Below are 19,270 nucleotides of genomic sequence, written 5' to 3'. Positions count from 1 at the left end.
ACGTTCGTCTGTCTAAATGACATTAACTTCAACAATAATGAAACCAAGAACTTCTAACATTTATTTTGAAAAAAGTTCTTCTTTCTACTCCATATCTTATCCCTCACAGACACTTGGTCAGACCAAATTACTGATACGTTTTGCCCATGCTTTGTTTGCATCAGCTAAATTCATGCAAGAGAAATGCTGTTTGGCATGTGACTGGAGAGAGACAATTTCATAACAAGACAGAAATATATTCCTAATAATCCTCTAAACCCAAATCCTCTTCAAATGCAGAAGTGCTTAATGTGCCCTTAAAATATGATCAAAATTGATACTTTTACATGACAGCGTCATAAAAATAAATCACATGTCCAAAACAAAAAAAGGTGTTGCTGAAGTCATGTTGGTGTCTTGTTCCATTACATCTAAGCCAAACAGGGGAACTTGATCAAAATGACTTGGCATCACATGTAGTGTCGCGTTAGGTGTGTTAAAGCCGGCCAAATGTGACCTAATTTGCATACCAACATTTTAAGCAGATGCCCTGCCGCCGCGTGCTGTTCCTCTCGTTTTCCAGCCACACCACCCACACGTGCAGCTTGCGGAGGTGCGGTGGGATCTATGCACGCACCAGCCAACCGGCGCGGCGGACGTCCTCGATTGGCCGAGCGTCTGAGCCAATGAGATACGATCGAACATCTCTCGAGCCAATCGCGGCTCTGTACCCGTTGAGCACGTGTAGCGTCCGTTGTGTTCTGTGAGTACTTTGGGTGCGGGTTGGAGATCTCGACAAGTAAACGAAACACGAGCACAGGGAGGTGGAAGAAACGAGGAGGGACTGAGCGTAAACAAGACGACAGGAGACACTGCTGCTCTGCTCACACAAAGAACCGTCGGCTTTTGTCGAAGTTACCTCTGAAATTCTTCAACTAGTTCAAGTAGAGCCAACGAGACGTTTTGGGAATCCACTGCTTCTTCGACTGGAAGGTAAAAGCTCCGTCTTTGTTTTTTAAAAAAAAGGACAGATGACGGTTTGTCAATCTTTATAAATAGTTTTTACATTAAATAGAATATCTTTTTTTTTTTTTTTTTTTTTAAATCATATCTTCTAATATCATTTATCTGAGTAGTTAACCATTACTAATAATCAAATATAATAAATATGATCAATTACATTTTTAAGTATATTTGCTGGGATATTTAGGTAACTAACCACTAATTATCTCGACCTAAGGCATTTTTAACATGTGGCTGTAGAAATTGTTTAACGGACAACATGCTGAGAACAATACTTTTAATGTCAAATCATATAGTAATTGAAATGTTTATTATTGCTGCTGAAGTGACATGGAAATCGCAGTTAACAGTAGATTTACACATTTGTTCCAGATGACCCAACTCGTTTTTACTGGAGCACACACAAAAGTTGTGAGGACACTTGTTGGCTTAATGTATTCCCATTTTGCTTACTATAACTTCAGCCATCACAATGAAACGACCAACCCCAGCCCAGACCTTAACCTAAGGCTTAAACAGCCCTCTGAACTGGTGCTGTTGTCGCATTGCAGAAATGTTTGCTTACATATATTACTTGCCGTGTAATAACAGCTGATTGTCAGATTGTTTAAATATTACAATAAAATGAGAATCGATAAGTAGTTTTTGTATTGATATAGATTATATTTTGTCTGTCTTTAAAGCCAATTAAGTACACAACAAAGTATTAGGAAAATGTAGAATACCTCGACTTTTTTCACACTGATATTACAAATATTTGTTATTTTATTTTCAATATTTTCTGAAAGAAACTTATTGCAATAAATTTGGATATTCATCCCCAAAAGTAGCAATCCCAAAATATTTGCTTGAACATTTTTTGACATTTCACTGAGCCACCTTCACTTCATACCAAACGCAGTAATTCAAAACAAAAATTAAGTATAGAAGTTTCTTGCTTGCTTTCTTGCTTTGATTTATGCATCAACAGATTTACTTTTTGTGTGTTATATTGTTAATATTATATATGTGCAGCTTCTTATGAGTTCAATACTGAAATCTCATCTGCATTTTTGTGTGTAATTCAGTGATTTGATGTTTTTTTAAAAAAAAAATTTTTAGATGATTTGTTTTCTGTGTTGTGTTTAATGGCTCCTTTTCAATCTCCTTGTCTCTGCAGATGAATACATTGGGTAATTCTTCCAAATGGCCATCTTATGACTCGTTACCCTCCAACTCGAGCTTTATCCTCAGTGAGAGTGAGCAGACTGAGGATGAAGCAGATGCCTTCTCAGAGGGAGAGGGCGACGGTGGAATAAGAAAGTCCCTCGCAGCCGATGAAGGAATCGCACTCTCTGCAAATTACCTTAATTTCCCACTTCATCCAGATCAGCTGCACTCAAGGTCAAAGTGCGAGCAGTCTGAACACTGCCCTGACAAAACTAAACATCCTGACTCTGCCTCTTCTGCTGGAGCTGCTACTTTAAGATCACCCTCAGCGACACTGGGGGACCTGGCCTTCTCTCAGAAAGTGAGCACCACCCTTAACTGATAGCTCGGTCTGTGTTTTAGCATTTCTGTCAGCCAAATAGAAGATCAATCAAAGTACTAAAATATGTCTTTGTGTTTTTTTTCCAGTGTGCAGATTTGCACAGGTTCATCCATCCTTTGCTGGAGCTTCTACATGGACTAAAGATGGGGCGATTTGAGAGAGGTATGAAGCTGAGCAGTATCTTAACACGATTTTCCTGACTTCTATCCTATAATGAAACCCCAATACCTATTTGCACTGACATTCAGATGGTATATTTTTTTTTAATAGGTTTAACAAGTTTCCAGCAAAGTGTGGCCATGGACAGACTGCAGAGGATTCTTGGAGTTCTACAGAAGCCTGACATGGGGTAAGACAGCCATACGTGGCAACAATTTTAGCAAACATCTGGGTGCTATGATTGTCAATGAATACCCAGAATTATCATTTTAAGCTTGTTCCTCAACTCTTTGTTTTTCTTCTTTTTTTTTTTCCTGCAGTGAGAAATACCTTCACAATTTGCTGCAGATAGAGATGCTGCTCAAAATCTGGTTCCCTCAGGTGGCATTTAAGTCCAAAGACAAGCCAAACCAGACCAGCACTCGTACACTTGCATCGCACTGGGCCCAAAACCAGCTCCACATGCCAGTTAAGGTGAGCTTCTTGTTAGATGTTACCTTTGTAGCAGTGCCTTTTGTCTTGTAGCTTGGTTTTGTTATGGCGACTAAATTTGGTTTTACTTTTCCTCATGCAGAAGAGAAAAATGAGCTGGTCAGACCATGACTGTACTGGCCAAACCCCAACCAAACATAATCCCTCTCAACATGGAAAACAGGGCAGATGCCACGCTGCAACTTCACTTGACACAGTTTCCTGGTGTCATCCTGCATCTCCTTCAAAACAGAACGCCCCGGAGGTGAAAACGGTTGAACCAGCTGAGGACAGCTGGACAGCTGGACACCAGTTTAAAGACGGGACTGTCTCTTTAAGCGGGCCGTCATCTTTATGTAGCAAGAGAAATAATGAGAATCGGAAGCAGTCTGAGATTTCTCCACCCTCCTCGTGTAGCAGCCTAGCTACTCAGGACAGCTCAGTGTCGTCAAGCAACAACATTACTACAACTGACTCACCTTAGCTGGCCTTAGCTGATCTTGCTATCACATGGACGTGCCTGAGCATGCCAGCGAGAGTGAAGGCAGAAGACTGCCTTGATTACATAAGTATAAAGTTAGGCGTAGAGCCAGTCTGTGATGGCTGCGAGGCACATTAAACCAGAAGAGGAGGAGGAGGAGTAATTCGGAGAGACACTCATTAACCCCTAATTATTCAGCGTGGATTTTGATGACATCAGAAGCATTGCACTATATTACCAAGAAAGGTATGTTGTTGGTCTGTAAGAGTATCGCTTACATTGATTTTTACTAAGTTAATAGATGTTGGGAAAACTTACGGTGTTTAAAGCAGTCCGTGCTTGATTTTGTATTTTTTCTATATCATGGATCTCTGCAACAAACAATAACAGAGTAGGATTTCATGCCATTGATGAACACATATTTTATAAATGTTTTGGCTTTTAAGAAAGTTAATGGATTATTGTTTGGCTTTACCTTGTTCTCCTGTAACGTAACATGTGCATTTTTACTATTTTCCTACATTTGATAAACTATACATTTAATCCATAAATTCAAACTATAATTGACAGCTTAATTTGAAGTGAAAATTATTATTTGCTGCCTTTGAACAGTCCCAAAAATAAAACAATAAAGAGCAGAGATAATGAAAAATGTAATTTAGGAAAGTTAAACTATATGTTTTCAGCTGACTGATTGTAAAATACAGTAAAGTTATTTTGCCAAAATGTGCCAAACAAAACCATTTTGCATTATCACACTGTATATAAGCAGCTTACTCTGCTGTCACTACTTTATCTTTTTTGAGCACTCAACACACACAGCATCTACGTTACTATCAACACTAATTAAGAATAGATGTAGCTGCACACAAAATGTTACAATCTGATTGACCAATCATTTCTGAGCTGGTGAGGAAATGGGAGCTGCTCGGTTGGATGTCATTCTGTCAGTTGCTTTTTCATGTAGGCAGCGAGTGAACTTGTTTGAGTTAAAAAAAAGACTTGAAAATGTAATGTTTTATTACACCTTTTTTTTTTAATTATTAAGGAGTAAACAAGCACAATATATTGGAGCCTATGTGAATTTGAATTGATGCAATTGCACTTTGGATGATAATGAGAAAATGTTACACGTTAATATATTAAAAAAAAAAAAAAAGAAATACCTTGATTCTTTCTGTAGACTTGTGGTGCCAATTGCATGCTACAGCTGAGATGAGCGTTTGAAAGGTACTTGACTTAAAGACTTTATGGGAAAACTTATTTTGGCGGAGCTCCAAAGACAGTGTGTCATCATTAGGGCAAAGAAAGGCTTCCGTGTCCTTTTTAAATTCGATTTTTTTTTTTTTTCCCGCTGTTATAAAATTTGGAACACTCAAAGTGCTTTACTATTGATTACGTAATAAGAAATGTCGCGACATAAACAAAGCAGTTTCCATTCCTGAACACATCAATTCTGTTTTTATAACATTGAACCAACGTATTTTAAATTGGGTATCATTCACGATGAATGATCTTTTATCTGCGGTGGTTTGTCACCGGTCAGCCTCGCATACAAAAGTCATACAAAAATGTGCTATGGGAAAATCTTCACTTCACCACAGGTGTCATTGCAAACCAAATGTGCTGCTGTGTAGATGTTTCTCAGGCTTTGTCATTAGTGATTTATAAGTTATGTTATTTAAAATGGAAATTGTAAGGACAAGGTGGAGAACAATAATGTAATTGTATGTTGTTTTCATAAATAAAATGTAGCATCCTGCAGTACACCTTTTCTGTGCTGGATTATACTTTTCATTTGTAAAATAAGAGTACAAACCTTATGTTTAATTTTTTTTGTTTTTATTTTCATCTGTTTTAGGCTATTTCTTTGTTTCTCATAATGAAAAAGTAATTATTGGTGATCATAAATGCACATATTTTTATACATTAAAAGAATGACATGTTTCATCAAAATGCAGTGTTTTTGTTAATTTTTTGGAAAGAAAAACATTAACAGTAAAAGCATATATTTTTCATTGAACATGTTTACCATTATCTTTAATTTAAAGATGTAATAGCATATACCACCTAGAAGATTCTGAGAAATGTGATGAAAAGAGAAGTGGCCAGAGATCTGTTTGACCACTACTACTACTACTACTACTACTACTTGTATTAGTTTGAATTTGAAACATATTTATACTGCATAATCTGAACTGCAAATTTAATCCCTCACATCATTGTCACTTTATATAATAATGTTTTGTTTTTTAATAATAAAACACTGTCTATTAGTATTCTGATTAAATGATCCAGGCTCCATAGCACAGATTTGTACAGTTTAGAATATTTGGAACCACTTGGTCATTTATTTTAATTTTACTTTCTACTTCTCTACCAAAATTTTGACCAAAACAGTTATATGAAAGCTATAGTTATTTTACTACTCATTTAAACATTTAACATTAAACTATCCAACCATATATGAATATTGAAATTCAGCTTCACATCATCAGAATTAATTAACCAATAGTGGTATTTTGCCGATAATAGTGTGCCTGAGTGAAATTTTGGAGTGGAGCAGTTTTAACATCGTTGTACTGCTACTTATATACTAAAAAAAAAAAGGAAAGAATACTTCTTAAACACTACATATTCAGTTTCCCCTGTGTTACCAATTACAAGCAGCAGGTGGGGCTAACAAACGTGATCTTCCGTGACACTAGGTGGCGCCATAACAACGTCATGTGTGCGGAAGTGCTCTTCATCGCCGCACGAGCTACGAGTAAACAGACCACCAACAGGATGTCGTAAGTTTTAGCCTCCGAATGTTTATACCGTTAGTTTAGACGCAGAAGCCCGCAGTGGATAATTTACGAATAAAGGAAAAAAGGGGGACTGGAAAACAACATTACCGAACTTTTAAGGCTTTTAGTGGCGTCACGGTGGGAGCCGAGCGGCCGCGGAAATGCAACGATACCTGTCCGGCACGCTGAGCTAAGTGCTAGCCTCGGCTAACTTGGGCTCGGTGTCCGGGAATGGTGGAGCGCAGCGGCGCGAGCAGCTCCTCCGGACATGGCAGCGGGAGCCGCTCCCGGCGGCTCTCTGGAGTCGGCTTTAGACAGGAAGCTCCAGAGCTTGACCAACACGATGGACTCGATCCAGGGGCTATCGACGTGGTGCATCGACAACAAGAAGTACCACAGCCTGATTGTGCGACACTGGATGAAGTGCTTGAGGAAATGTAAGTTCGCGTTACCAACTGCTAATATGTGTGTGTGTGTGTGTGTGTGTGAACTCGTTTGGGCACAACTGTATTTTCACTGCCTTTGACTTACCGACACGAAGATGCATCGCAGCCCTCCGGGGGATGTTGTGGAGATGCAAAAAAAAAAAAAAAAAAAAAAAACGTGCGCTCGTCGTTCACCTCGAAGCTGCACGATTTCCCGCTCGATAAGGATTTTTTTTTTTTTTTTTTGTCTTTGCTAACGTAAAACAAACGCCGCCTCGTTTTGTTTACTGGATAAACATACGCGCTATCTGCGAAGTTTTTTTGGGTTTTTTTTTTCGATGTGGTGCCCGGTCAAAGTGCAGGTCAAACCGGATTTCCATCGGGGTAAAGTGTCCCCGAGCTCCACAGTCACACATAATGTGCATCAGTTCCCTTTTTATTTTGTGTGTGTGTGTATTTCAGTTGCTTAACACAATATTTGGGAAGCAGAACCAGCTTTTGCTATACTTTTGTGATCTTTTAATATTATTTTTTAAGTTTAATATTTGTTTAGTGTTTGTTTAGTTTGATATTTATTTAAGTTTACGTTTTTCCAAATGCATCGTGAGTGGCATCACACAACGATTATTTTCATTGTTGATTAGTGTGTTTATTATTTTCTGTGTTAATCGTATGACTGTTTGAAAATGGTCGACCATGTGTTGCCTAAAACTTCAGATGCAGCCTAAATGATCTTATCTTGGCCCGACCAACAGTGCACACCCTTAAGATATTTCATGGAAGACCAAATACAATCATAATATTTGACATTTAATTTCACTAATCAATTAATCGTTATATTATTATGCGTTAAGTCATGTTTTATCAAACTCACAAACTCACTGACATGCGTATTATAATACTGGTTCATTTCTGGGTTACTTTGCAAAATATATTGAACGGAAACATGAAGGGCTGAATAGGTCTTCATCCAGGTGCCCCTAGACGGGTAAATTTAAACGTGCAGCTACTTACTTGAGGTTGTTTGTTATGACCTGAGACTTGTCATCGAGTTCGAATAATAGTTTGAAACAGAGTTGATAAAATGCTGGGTTTTTTTTTGTTTTTTTGTTTTTGATTGATTGATTGATTAGTTAGTATCTTGTCAGTCCTGCATTTGCGCTCAGGTGAGGTCTTGGCTGCTGTCGTCGTCGTCGTCGTCTCTTGTTTGTCGTCCTGTGTCAGTGCCTCTTGAGTATGTGTGAGCTTTGAGCAAGAGATGATGTGAGGACTGACCTTTTTAAAGTTGGTCTCTGGTCCTCTGCTGACAGACCCAGCGAGGCCTGTTTGGTGTGTGTATTCATTAACAGCAATAAGTTGTGCTGCCTTCTGAAATGCTGTCTTCTCGCTGGCCTTCGTGTCGTGGCTGTTTGAGTGTTGCATTAGCTTTTGTTACAATATCCCCAATATCTAATTCACTTGTAAACTTCCCTTCTCTGTGTTGTAAAGTCCATTAATAATGATATTTAAGGTGCCTAGTGTCGGGGTAATCATTGTCAGTGAATAAGCTGAAAACAAGGCACCGGGATCTTTAAAAGTCTTTAAAGCTGAAATAATACATAAGGCAATAAATATATTTTGTAAACTCATCACATGAATAAACATGATGACCATCTGCTACAAGGGCTTGGATTTTGCTTTTATTCAAGTAATTAAACAAGAAAGGAACATTTGAAAGTCACACTTTTGATAGCTAAGTAAGCATTTAGGTCATTTATTTAGGTGAAATACTTAACTTTTTCTACATGTGAGACAGTGCTGGTTTTCTTTGTCTTATATCACTGTAAATTCAATATTTTTGGGTTGATGTAACAAAATAAGTTGTCACCTTTTGTATGTGTAAAATTGTGATGGCCATTTTCCACAATATTGTCGGACAAAATTCACAGTTGACGGATGAATTGATAATGAATGAAATAGTTAGTGGCACATGTAGGGTCGACAGTAATAGAGTTCAGTAACCTTGTGTTGGTGTTTAGCCGTAATCACTTTCCCTATGCGGATTTTTTTAATTTCCTGTTAGCTGTCAGCTGATTCCAGCAGTGATCTTTATTCATTTATTGTTTTTCTATTATAATGGCAGCTTTATTGAGGAAGGTTGAATTCATAGAGCTTCCTGCCAACCTGGAGAGGTCTGTGTTTTTTAATCAATGGTCTAGACTTTAAATTAAATTAGATGAGTGGATAATAAATTAACCAATTATTTCTTTCTTCATTTGTATTCAATTATAATTTAACACTTTCACGTTTTGTGATCAATACAGGAAACAGTTTTTGATGTATTACTGTTTTGATGCTACAAAATAATTTCAGGTTTTTTTTTCAATCTATCGAGGCTGGAGATCGCAGATGTCGGTTTTCTGTTAAACTTTTGCTTTACTTTCACACTTTATAAAAGTGGTGAATGTACCTGTCACAGTTATGACGTAATGCCCTTATAGTTTGAGCTGATTGCAGTCATTTTACACATTTGTTCGAATTGTTTCTATGCATTCGTACAGAAATAACGAAATGAAACTAACAGAAATATCATATTTCCATCTGTCATCGAGGTGTGACTGGCGTGCTTCTGGTGAGGTCATTTCGTTTCACTTTTTCCTGAAGCGGTTTGATTGCACATCAGTGGAGAATCAGCACCAGTAAATGTGGAGCAGTGGAGGTTGTGTGTGTGATTTGCAGCAAAAACTTGGTGGTCAACGTAAAATTAACAGAAAAGATCGTTACGATATTAATCGTTATTATTTATACGACAATTCACGGTCATCTAAACTTTGCTGACCGTGGCAGCTCTTGCGGGGAAGGTTTTTAGAGTTTCAGAGGCGTGTTTGGGCTCAATCACGTCTTTCTGTTTGTGTTTATAACAGTTTGTTGTAAGATGTGTTGGTTGTCAGCAGGTTGACTGAGAACAGAATAGAGTCCTTGAATGCATTACACTTTTATCAGTTTTTGTTCTGCCGGCAAGATCACATTTTTAGTGGTCAGCGTATTCAAATGTCAGTTTACCTTGTAAAAATGTTTGGTGGGGGCGGGGGAAAAAACATTCAGCTTAACAAATGAAACAACAGCATTTTGTTTGTCCCGCTGCTGTCACAGATTTCTTACTCCTGACGTTTGTGCTTTAAATACGAAATATTGCTTTAATCTGTTGAATTCTTGCGCGTCGATGGAAACTTTGAATGTATTATCTGTGAGTTGAAACCAGTTGCTTTGACGACATAATGTTGGCATAATATTGGTCTTGTGTATATAAATGGTTGGTTATTATATCCTCTAAACTACTGAGGAAATTATGTCTGCAGCAGAGTTTCTAAAATCGTCAAGACCTTTGTCAGCTCCAGAGTGTTTAGTTTGATTCTTAGTTTTGCTCACTTATATTTTCGCTGAGATAAATGCATCATACAGTTGTCTTTTTGGGGAATTATAGAAACAGGTTTATGGGAAAAGGTGTCCTCAGTCGGTAAACTAGGACTGAACGTATTGATTTGGTGTCTGTATCACTACTTGGGGATCATGTTGGCACCGGTATTATATGAATTGAAATAATACCGTCTGTGTATAAACTATAAATAGGCTTTTATTGTGAGCTCTTGTTTGCATCACATAAATGTAAATAACAACAGAGCTTGTGATGATTGTGTGGCATCATGTTTCAAAGTCTGCTGTTGGTTAAATGTCATTTATAGCCACCGACTGCGTGCTCTCTCGTGGCCTTCTGATCGTTCTGGGTCTTTAATGAAACAAGTTCATTGGTGTAGACGAGAGGTTGGATCCATCTGCTCCGTTACGGCGGTGATATTCTCGAAAAAAAAAGAGCTCTGTTATTGGTATCGGATCAATATCGGCAGATATAAAAATTCAATTATCTGAATCCGATTAGAACAGAAATAAAGTGGAACTGAGCATCTTTAATTGAGGATTAATGAGTTACAATGTTAATTCATTATTGGTTATTGTCAGAGTGACTCAAATATGTTTTTCATTTGTGAAGTAAAAATGGACATTTTACATTTACAGCTTTGAAAATATTTTTATTTGCTTTATTTTCTTATTTAATAACATGAAAAAAAATCAACACGTTCTTGTGTTTGGCTGCTGGTCAGACTAATCTGTGATCTGTTTCGATTATCGTAATGATGGTTAGACGTGATCAATAGTGGTCAGTTTGATGATTAATTGGTTGATAATAAGAATAGTTAATAGTTAATACATTCATATGTTAATCTTTTAATAGTTTTAAAAACTGTTGAAAGAGACGAGCCTCAGCAGGACACGTGCCTCCCCAGTAAAACTAACATCACTATCTGTCTTCCCTCCGACAGCCGATGCCTCACAGAGACTCAACATGCTGTACCTCGCCAACGACATCATCCAGAACTGTAAAAAGAAAAATGCCATTGTTTACCGTACGGCATTCGCTGAAGTGCTTCCGGACGCCCTCCTGCTGGTCAAGTAAGTAGTTTGTAGAGACGTGGTGTTACACGGCGGACAGCCAGATAGTCCTGACTTAGTGTTACGGCTATGTTTAATTATGTGTCCCCATTGTCCTTTTTTTGTTTCTTCCCCTTCTTTTGTCCTGGCATTTGTTTTGTTCAGTCGAAGACGCGCCTCACACGTGAATAAAGCAGCTGTCATTATACCGAAGAGCATATTTCCTTTCGCGTCCGTTGTTCTTATTCCGTTATCCCCTCGCCGTTCTGCAGCTATGAAGGTGACCCCAAGGTGATTAAATCAGTGGAGAGGATACTGTCCATCTGGGAGGAGAGGGATGTGTATTCAGGGACGCTCATTGGGGATCTTAGGAGTACCTTAGTCAAAGACGAGTCCCCCCCTGAGACACCTGTGGAGCAAAAAAGTAAGTGTTGATTATTTCATTTAAATATTTTATGAATATCTCATGTCCCTGGTGTCATTAGCTGCAGTGTGTTGTTATTTTATTCATGTCTACTTTTATTTTTATATAAAGCAGTTTTGTTTTTTATATCACTGGTATTTAGCTGTTCGATGCGACCTCTAATTTTAATTTTAATTCTAATTTTCCAAAGCTCCAGTTGAGTGTAAAGCGGATCTACGGTCCAAGATCGTTGCTGAGTTTGTGGTGAGTACAATTATAATCTTTGTACAAGCACAATCGCCCTCGTTTGAATTCTTTACTCAAATATCGCGTTGATCTGATGTTATGACTGTGAGCTCCCTCTGCTTCTAGCCCCAGGCGCTAATAGACCAACTGTCCAAGTACAAGAAATCTCTGGAGGAGGTTGACCTCAGAGAGAAACAGCTGGCAGCTATGAGGGTTGACATCTGCAGCTCTGATGCCCTCAAGAAACTCAAAGGTGCCCGCTCAAGTCATCTCTTACAGCCGTACTGTCTAACCTACTGCAACACACAGACAAGCTTTAAGATCAGCAAAGTTTTACCGTTTGTGTCTCTTTTTTCCTTCTTCTTCTTCTTCTTCTTCTTCTTCTTCTTCTCACAATCGCTCAAACTTTATTTCTACTTGTTTGGTTCTTGCAGATAAAGCAGGAGGGAAGAGGTTCTCCAGGGACTTTGAGGAAGGAAGTGCACAGCTACAGGAGTTTGTAAAGTTCTTTGACAAACAAAGCAAAATAGGACCTCCAGTCCTGGAGGCATTGAGCAACGCAGACATCTTCTATGAGATGCAGTACAAGGAGGTCAAGATTGTTGCTAACGTAAGTGACGGAGGGAATAACAGCCAGGTATTTGTTTAGTTCATATTTTAGTTCTCGTACACAAGGAAACCTAAGTCGGTCCCTCTGGGAATTGCCATCTTGGAGGAAGAGGAATAATTCATGTAAATTCAACCAATCTCCACGGTATGACAGTGCGGTTGTTTGCTGTTTTGTAAAATTCCCACGATTTCTCCACGTTAAAAGTACTCAAGCTCTGCTGAAGGCATTAAGGCACAAATTAAGCCTCTTCAAATACAACTTGCTTTATTAACAAAAATTACTCAACAGCTCCTCTTATTATCAAAACAAAGTAAACAAAACAGTGATGGCATTTACTGGAACTGTGGTCTGATTATGAAAATTAAGAACGTGTTAAATTACATGCTTCATACAAGCGAGATATTTCCCTTTGTTTTTGTGTTGAATTATTATTATTTAAAAAAACAAAACTTCTCGATGTTTTTATTCAACAGTTTCTAATCCTTTTCAAGTTTGTGGTTTTGAATTATAAGACGACCATAAAAGCAGCCGGTAGATTGTGTTTTGTTTTTGTTTTACATTTCATTAATTAAAACTCCATTACATCTCCTCACTAGGCCTACCAAACGTTTGCTAACCGGGTGTCCCACCTCAAGCGTAAGCTGGACTCCCTGAAGGCCACCTTACCAGACCTGGACGATTCCCCTATCCCCTCCCCCTCTGCAGACGCTCCATCTCCAACGGGCTCCGAGTCCCCTTTTCACGGTCTGGGACTGGCCCACCCCGATCCCGATCTTGATGGTTCGGCGATGGATGACGAGGCAGAGCCACCGGCACCGAGCCCCCTGTCCTCACCAGGAGGATCCCCCATAAACATAGATGTTCTCGGGGAGAATGACAATCGTGAAGTGGAGGACATGGAGCTCTCAGAGGAGGAAATGGACAATGGTGGTGGCATCATAGGTAAGGACGGGTCTTTGTGACCACACAGTGAGGGTTTTTTTTTTTAATACAATATTAAGATTACTTTTTCCGAAACGGGGTTGGATTTGTACGTCAGGGAGAGGCTAAAAAGTTTCTGCACATGGCTGTCACAGCTACACTGTAGCTGATGTGCACCCACTCAAAGGGAACTACGTGTCAGGGCATGTCCAGTAATGAGACGAAGCAAAATAGAAGTTATCTGAATGTAACTCCAGTTCTGCGAGAGTGTGAACAGCCCATTGTCACTCTGAATCATAACGGAGTGAAAGAATGTGTCAGCAGTTACTTAGATCGCTAATCCAGCCTCAGGACTCCCTTTTTTTTTTTCTTAGCCATTCAAATGTGGTTTTTTTTTCTAGTGTACTAATACACAGTGCCTTTCAGCACTGTTAAAAACATGAAATAAACCAAAAAAAAAGAAAAGAAAAGTGTAACACAAGTGGAACTAAGGATGAAAACTAAATAAAATAAAAAGGCATACGTTGTCTTGAATTGCAGACGTGTGTGCCAGTGATGCTCTTGAAGTCTCAAGAATTTAAATTGAACTGTATGAATGTGATGTTGGGACATGAAATTTGGTCGTTATTGTCGTGACAAAAATGGCAGCTGCTGCACGCACACTTGTGTGTCCTGGGAAATGTCTGTCCAAAATAAATCGTACAACAAGTTTGACTTTTGTTTGGTTAACTTTTGTTGTTTGTGACACACACCTTCGCGACGCACTCAAACGGCCACTCTCAGGACGTGACCCACCAGTTGGGAACCACTCACTCAGATGGAGGCATTGTGCTCAATACAATACATCCCTCTCGGATTGTAGTTGTGACATCAACTGGTGAAATACAAAACCGACTCTTTTGGTTTGAATTTATAGTTCACTGTGGACGTCTTTTAACCCCGTCATGTAAATTATACATCTATAGTTTCACAAGTCACGGCATTTTTTATTTATTTATTTATTTTTTTAAGAGGAACGTTTCTTGTGTAAAACTGTTGAGTCATCAATTAATGCAATTTCTCCTGCCCTCGAGAAAAATGTGACTGCATTCATCTGCGTCACCACATAGACTAGCTGCACATCCGAACTCTTGTCACTGCTTTCACTGCCATGTTTTCCTCCTCAGTTGAGAGGCAGATTGATTCCCCTCCCAGCCCAGAGGCGTCATCTCGAGTCCCCGCGGAGAGCGAGCCGTCGGTAGCAGCGGAGCCGCCCGTCACACAGGTCACGCCGCCTGCCGCCACCCCCGCAGCAGCTGGGGAAGGTGTGGCCATGAGTAAAATTGACTCCATCCTGAACAGTTTAAGCTCAGTCATGAAGAGCACGGGTGAGTTCTTGTGGCCACTCTTGACATCATAATACTTTTGCCTCTTGATGACTCCCTGACGCGCCACACATGTCATGATGTTCAACTCTTTCAAATTGAAATGAAGTGTAAGTAGGCGAGAGTATGCTATTTGAAGTGTTTATTATGCTCTGTGCTGAGGTCGAGTCTTTTGCTATGAAATACTAACATTGCAATACGTTGATTATATACGTTTTCTCAATGAGGAGTTACTGTGCTGATTTACTGTATAGGTGAGTGTCCCTCTCGGTCTTGCAGGGACATCAGTCGAGACTCCTCCCCCGGCTGCCCCGGCTAGCTCTTCAGTGAAGACCGCACCTGCTGCCCCTGCGGTCTCACGGGACGCCAGCTCACTGCTCGACTTCCTCTCTGACGTGGACATGTGTCCTGCAGAGCTCCTCAGTGCTCTGTCCAAAGTCCAGGGTCCAGACAGCCGCGCAGGTGAGAATCAAAAAGACTTTTGCTTAGTTTCAAAACAAAAACGATCTCATTTCATACAATCAGAGCTGCACACGTGATTAACATACATCTTGTGTTCTTCTTTTCAACACTCAGGCATCTCTTCTCTCCTGAGCAGTTCGGCTGCAAATGTCGACTCAGACTCCTCCAGTACAGGCAAGATCCCTCCTTCTCCCTCATCCACATCTGCATCAGCAGTACCCTCTCAGAGCCTGTCTCTCTCCTTTGTTGCACCTGTGCCTTCTTCGTCCAGCTCCACTGTAAAACAGAGCTCCAGCACACAACTCCCCCCTAAGACTTCAAACGCAGCCTCTGTCCTGGTCCAGGCTCTCCATAGAGACATGGATTTAATAACAGAACCGGAACCGTCATTGTCTTCTACAAGTTTAGAGTCTAAAATCCACAGCTTTCTGCAGGGTAACCCTGCTTTCAATACGTTTGACCTGGGTTTTTCTACAAACGCAGCTCCGGGCGGGGAGAGCGTCAGCCCCATAGCTGGCACAGACACGCAGGGCGGGACCCCGGTGCGGGACGAGGGCGGAGGCACCCCGACTCAAGATGAAATCATGGACAAGCCTGTAGCGGCCCCATTTGATTCCAACATAAACCTGTCATCTGTTGGTGAATCTGCGAAAGCAGCTCTTAATGCATACCAGAACAGCACCCAGCAGAACCCTAACAATCCCCCAAAGCAAGCTCGCATGCAGCCAGGTGTGGCTCAGAACGGGCAGGTCTACCAGCCGTACCCATACGGCAAACAGGGGATGTCGGAACATGGGATTACTGCTCCAGCTGCACATTACCAACACATATCTGTGCAAACGGGAGGGCCGGTGCCTGGAGAAAGAGCCCCAGGCGGTGCCAGTAGCACACAGACAGTTGAGGGCTTTCAAGGGGCGAGTGAAAGGAGTTGGTATGGTGAGACTTACCCCGAAGGGGGCTCTCAGCCACCCGGTGGCTATAATGCGAAGATGCCTGGAGGGGCTGTAGAAAACAAGACTTCAGGACTTTATCCATACCGAGCCGAGCAAGCTCGGGAACCTCAAGAGTTGATCTCCCAGCAGGGGGCCACCACATCCCCAAATTTCTTCAGAACCGCCCTTCCTCCTGTCCCACGGTTACCTCCGCCTCCTCGTAGTTTTGACGCCCCTCCTTCCTTGACCAGCAGTACGATGATTCCTCCGGGGCAGCAGCCGGTTCCTGGCAGAGACACAGGGGACGTGATGGGGGCCAGAGTCGACAGTGTCATCAGTGGGATGGTGGTCCATGACCACCAACACAAGTCCTTGTTTCATTCAGATGATCCGGTGTTCGACATTGACCAACATCGCCTGCGACACCCTGAGGATTTACACCCTCCCTCAGACAGCCTGCGTTACCACGACGAGCTTCGGCAACGGGATCCCTACCACCACCCAGGAGATTTGTACTACAGGGCAGGCAGCCCTCCGCACCACTACCCCAGACTTCGAGGGCGCCTCACTCCCCCACTCTCGCCCTCAGAGGACCCGTACTTTTCCCACAACTACCAGCGGCAGAGCCCCCCTCGTCTGCACTTCACTCCAAGGAGACCACCTCCTCATCATGAAATCCGTCATCCTGGTCTGCGACCTCCACATCGGCCTCCCCACCCAGCACACCACCCACACCCCAGAGGACCCCCATGTCCGCCGTTTCCTCGTTTTCAAGGCCCTGACCCGAGGTTAAGAGGCAAACATCCTGGCCCGAGAGGCGGGGGTCCGAGATTCCCCCCGAAAAGACCATTTCTACCCCCACGGTTTTGACTGGACATGTAGTTTTGAGCCGTTTCCTTCACTGAAATGAAGAGAAACGGTGGATAAAAGTATAGATATTAAGTTGGGCATCAAAAGTTACACTGAAGAAGAATTAATTCAAAAGCTACGCGAAGAAAACTGCAAAAGGCAAAGAATGAAGGATGTTTAGAGGGCGCAGGAGGACGAGAGACAACACCGAGAAACATAAAGAACACGGAGGCTCTGAGAGGGCTGCTGAGCTGCGGAGTGAAGACAGAAGATTAAAGGAAATAAGAGGTGGATATATATAATTCACTTTTTGTGTTATATGTTCCAGTATTGCATTAAATATGGAATCGCGCGTCAGTTTGATATAGAGCGTGTGCATGGTATGAGTGCATGCATGCAGTCAAGTGTAAGTCAACTAGTCGCAAACCGTTTCTCTCTCTTCTTTTTATTTTATTTTTTTTTTTTATCTCTCACCACCCCCACCCCGCCCACCCACCCAAGTTAAATCCGAAGATAGACATTTTTTGCTAAGAAGGTACCAAAAGGATGTACTGTCATTTAGTTTTTCGGTGAGCAGTTTAGACTGCTTCTCTTCCATACCAGCGGTGTCCCAGTAGCTTTTGGTAAAACATCCATTTCCGTTTCTCTTTGGGTAGGACGAGGACGTGAGTGTATGTTATAGAGTTTCTGCTCCCTCTACAAAACACGCCAGCATATTTTGGGGCGAATTTTTCATTGATCCAACCACCCCACCCCCACCCCTACCCCGATTGATTTTATTTGTGAAGCGATGCTTAGTGCGCAAACAACCCTCCGGCGATAGTCTTACGTCTCGTTGAGTTCCTGGAAGGAGAGCGTCACAAGTCGAGATAAACGGGAGAGAGAGGTGTGACTTATATTTTGCAGCCTCCAACGCCGACGCGGAAGAAGTACATTTCACATTTCTGGAGAGGATGAAGATGGTCGCCTTCAGTTTCGTTTACTTGTACTGAATAATAAAATTCTGAGTTTGAAAATGTGTTGGTTTTTTTTTTTTTCTTTTCTTTCCTGTGATCCTTGAACTCTACGTGCTCCTTTCCAGTGAGACTAAACTACGATTTATGGTTAATACCAAAGAAATTGGGTCTCAAAGAAAATGCAGATTAGATTACAGAAGTTAGAGCATTTTGTAAAGTTATGTTATTTCATTTGAGGTGATATTTGTCACTGTTTTAATACTCACAAAAATAATTTGTAAAAAGGAATAACCAAAGTATCAGTTTCTAAAATAGGTTTTACCTCAATCTTCCGGAAAAGTAAAAGTTGTTACTCTCAAATAATGGAAAAAAAAAAAAAAAAAAAAAAAGCTCTTAACTTTAAGGTGCATTTACAGTATTTAAATGAGTAGCTGGTAAAATGCATTATGTGCTCGCTGTTCCTGCAAAGAAGACGTTGATATTTTAAAAGACAAAATTAAATAGAAGTCCTTAAAAAAAATGTCCGTGCTCTAAATAAATAGTCGCGTCTGTTTTATAAAATTAGGCTATCAAACTTGAGACAAGTCGTAAGATTAAGAAATGCACTTAATGAAGTAATGTTCACACTGAGGTTGTGTATTTTAACCTGAGTGTACATTCCTCGTTGAAAATTAGCGTTTGTTTTTTTTTATTATTGGTTGTTAAATCTCATGTTTTTATGAGATTTCTTTAGTTAACAGCTGATTTTAAAGGTCGTGTAGTTCAGTCAACTGTAGAAAACAGTGGAGTCTCAAATTGTCCCTGCTTGGTTTGCATTTACTTGTTAAATCTAACAGTTAGACAAATGTCTCATATTGACCTGGAAACAAAAATGGATTTGTACAAGCGATTGAAGAATGATATTTTCAGTGGAGTCCATTATTCTTAATTTATTCTCCACTGATTATGTTTTACTTTAAACAAGTTTTTTTTAATTTTTTTATTTATTGTAGTTTAAATTCTTAAAAGTTTAAGTCATCTCTTCCAGCAGATAAATCCTTCAGATCTAACAAGGCTGCAGTGCAAACATTGCTTTATTAATGTTGTCTTTTTGGGCCAACCTAAATTTTGTGCGTGTGTTGACTGTTGTAGAGGTTTTTTTTGTTTTCCTTTGGGAAACAGGTTGTTGTTGTTGTTCAGAAAGCTCCGCAAATATTCTCTTG

At 40.5% G+C, this 19,270-nt stretch overlaps 3 protein-coding genes across 7 annotated transcripts in view; all 3 read left to right on the top strand.

The window, feature by feature from the left end:
* Nucleotides 1-764: 764 nt before the first annotated feature.
* Nucleotides 765-4,807, top strand: ciarta (circadian associated repressor of transcription a). The gene is made up of 6 exons (XM_069176635.1): nucleotides 765-972; nucleotides 2,162-2,512; nucleotides 2,620-2,695; nucleotides 2,804-2,882; nucleotides 3,013-3,166; nucleotides 3,267-4,807. Exons 2-6 carry the CDS (start codon nucleotides 2,162-2,164, stop codon nucleotides 3,645-3,647), a joined length of 1,041 nt encoding a protein of 346 aa, XP_069032736.1. The 5' UTR covers nucleotides 765-972; the 3' UTR covers nucleotides 3,648-4,807.
* A 1,600-nt stretch (nucleotides 4,808-6,407) lies between these two features.
* On the top strand, nucleotides 6,408-17,400 carry rprd2a (regulation of nuclear pre-mRNA domain containing 2a). The gene is given in 11 exon segments (XM_069176767.1): nucleotides 6,408-6,730; nucleotides 6,732-6,870; nucleotides 11,217-11,346; nucleotides 11,598-11,749; nucleotides 11,940-11,992; nucleotides 12,101-12,227; nucleotides 12,409-12,584; nucleotides 13,181-13,526; nucleotides 14,672-14,872; nucleotides 15,149-15,331; nucleotides 15,446-17,400. Coding segments are annotated over 11 exon segments (3,261 nt in total). The 5' UTR covers nucleotides 6,408-6,664; the 3' UTR covers nucleotides 17,134-17,400.
* Nucleotides 17,185-19,270, top strand: part of celf3a (cugbp, Elav-like family member 3a) — a 34,399-nt gene continuing 32,313 nt past the window's right edge. For 4 of the 5 annotated variants that reach the window (XR_011179671.1, XM_069176770.1, XM_069176769.1 and 1 more), the window contains exon 1: nucleotides 17,185-17,400. The gene's annotated coding sequence lies outside the window, so the exon portion shown is untranslated. The remainder of the gene's footprint in view (nucleotides 17,401-19,270) is intronic. The other variant, XM_069176768.1, reaches the window with a different exon arrangement.

This window comes from Embiotoca jacksoni, unplaced genomic scaffold (assembly GCF_022577435.1).
Source record: "Embiotoca jacksoni isolate LCO1_2020_lvr unplaced genomic scaffold, fEmbJac1.0.p SCAF_7, whole genome shotgun sequence".
NCBI lineage: Eukaryota > Metazoa > Chordata > Actinopteri > Embiotocidae > Embiotoca > Embiotoca jacksoni.
The sequence above is the reverse complement of the archived record's forward strand: the minus strand, read 5'-3'. Positions and strand labels throughout refer to the sequence as shown.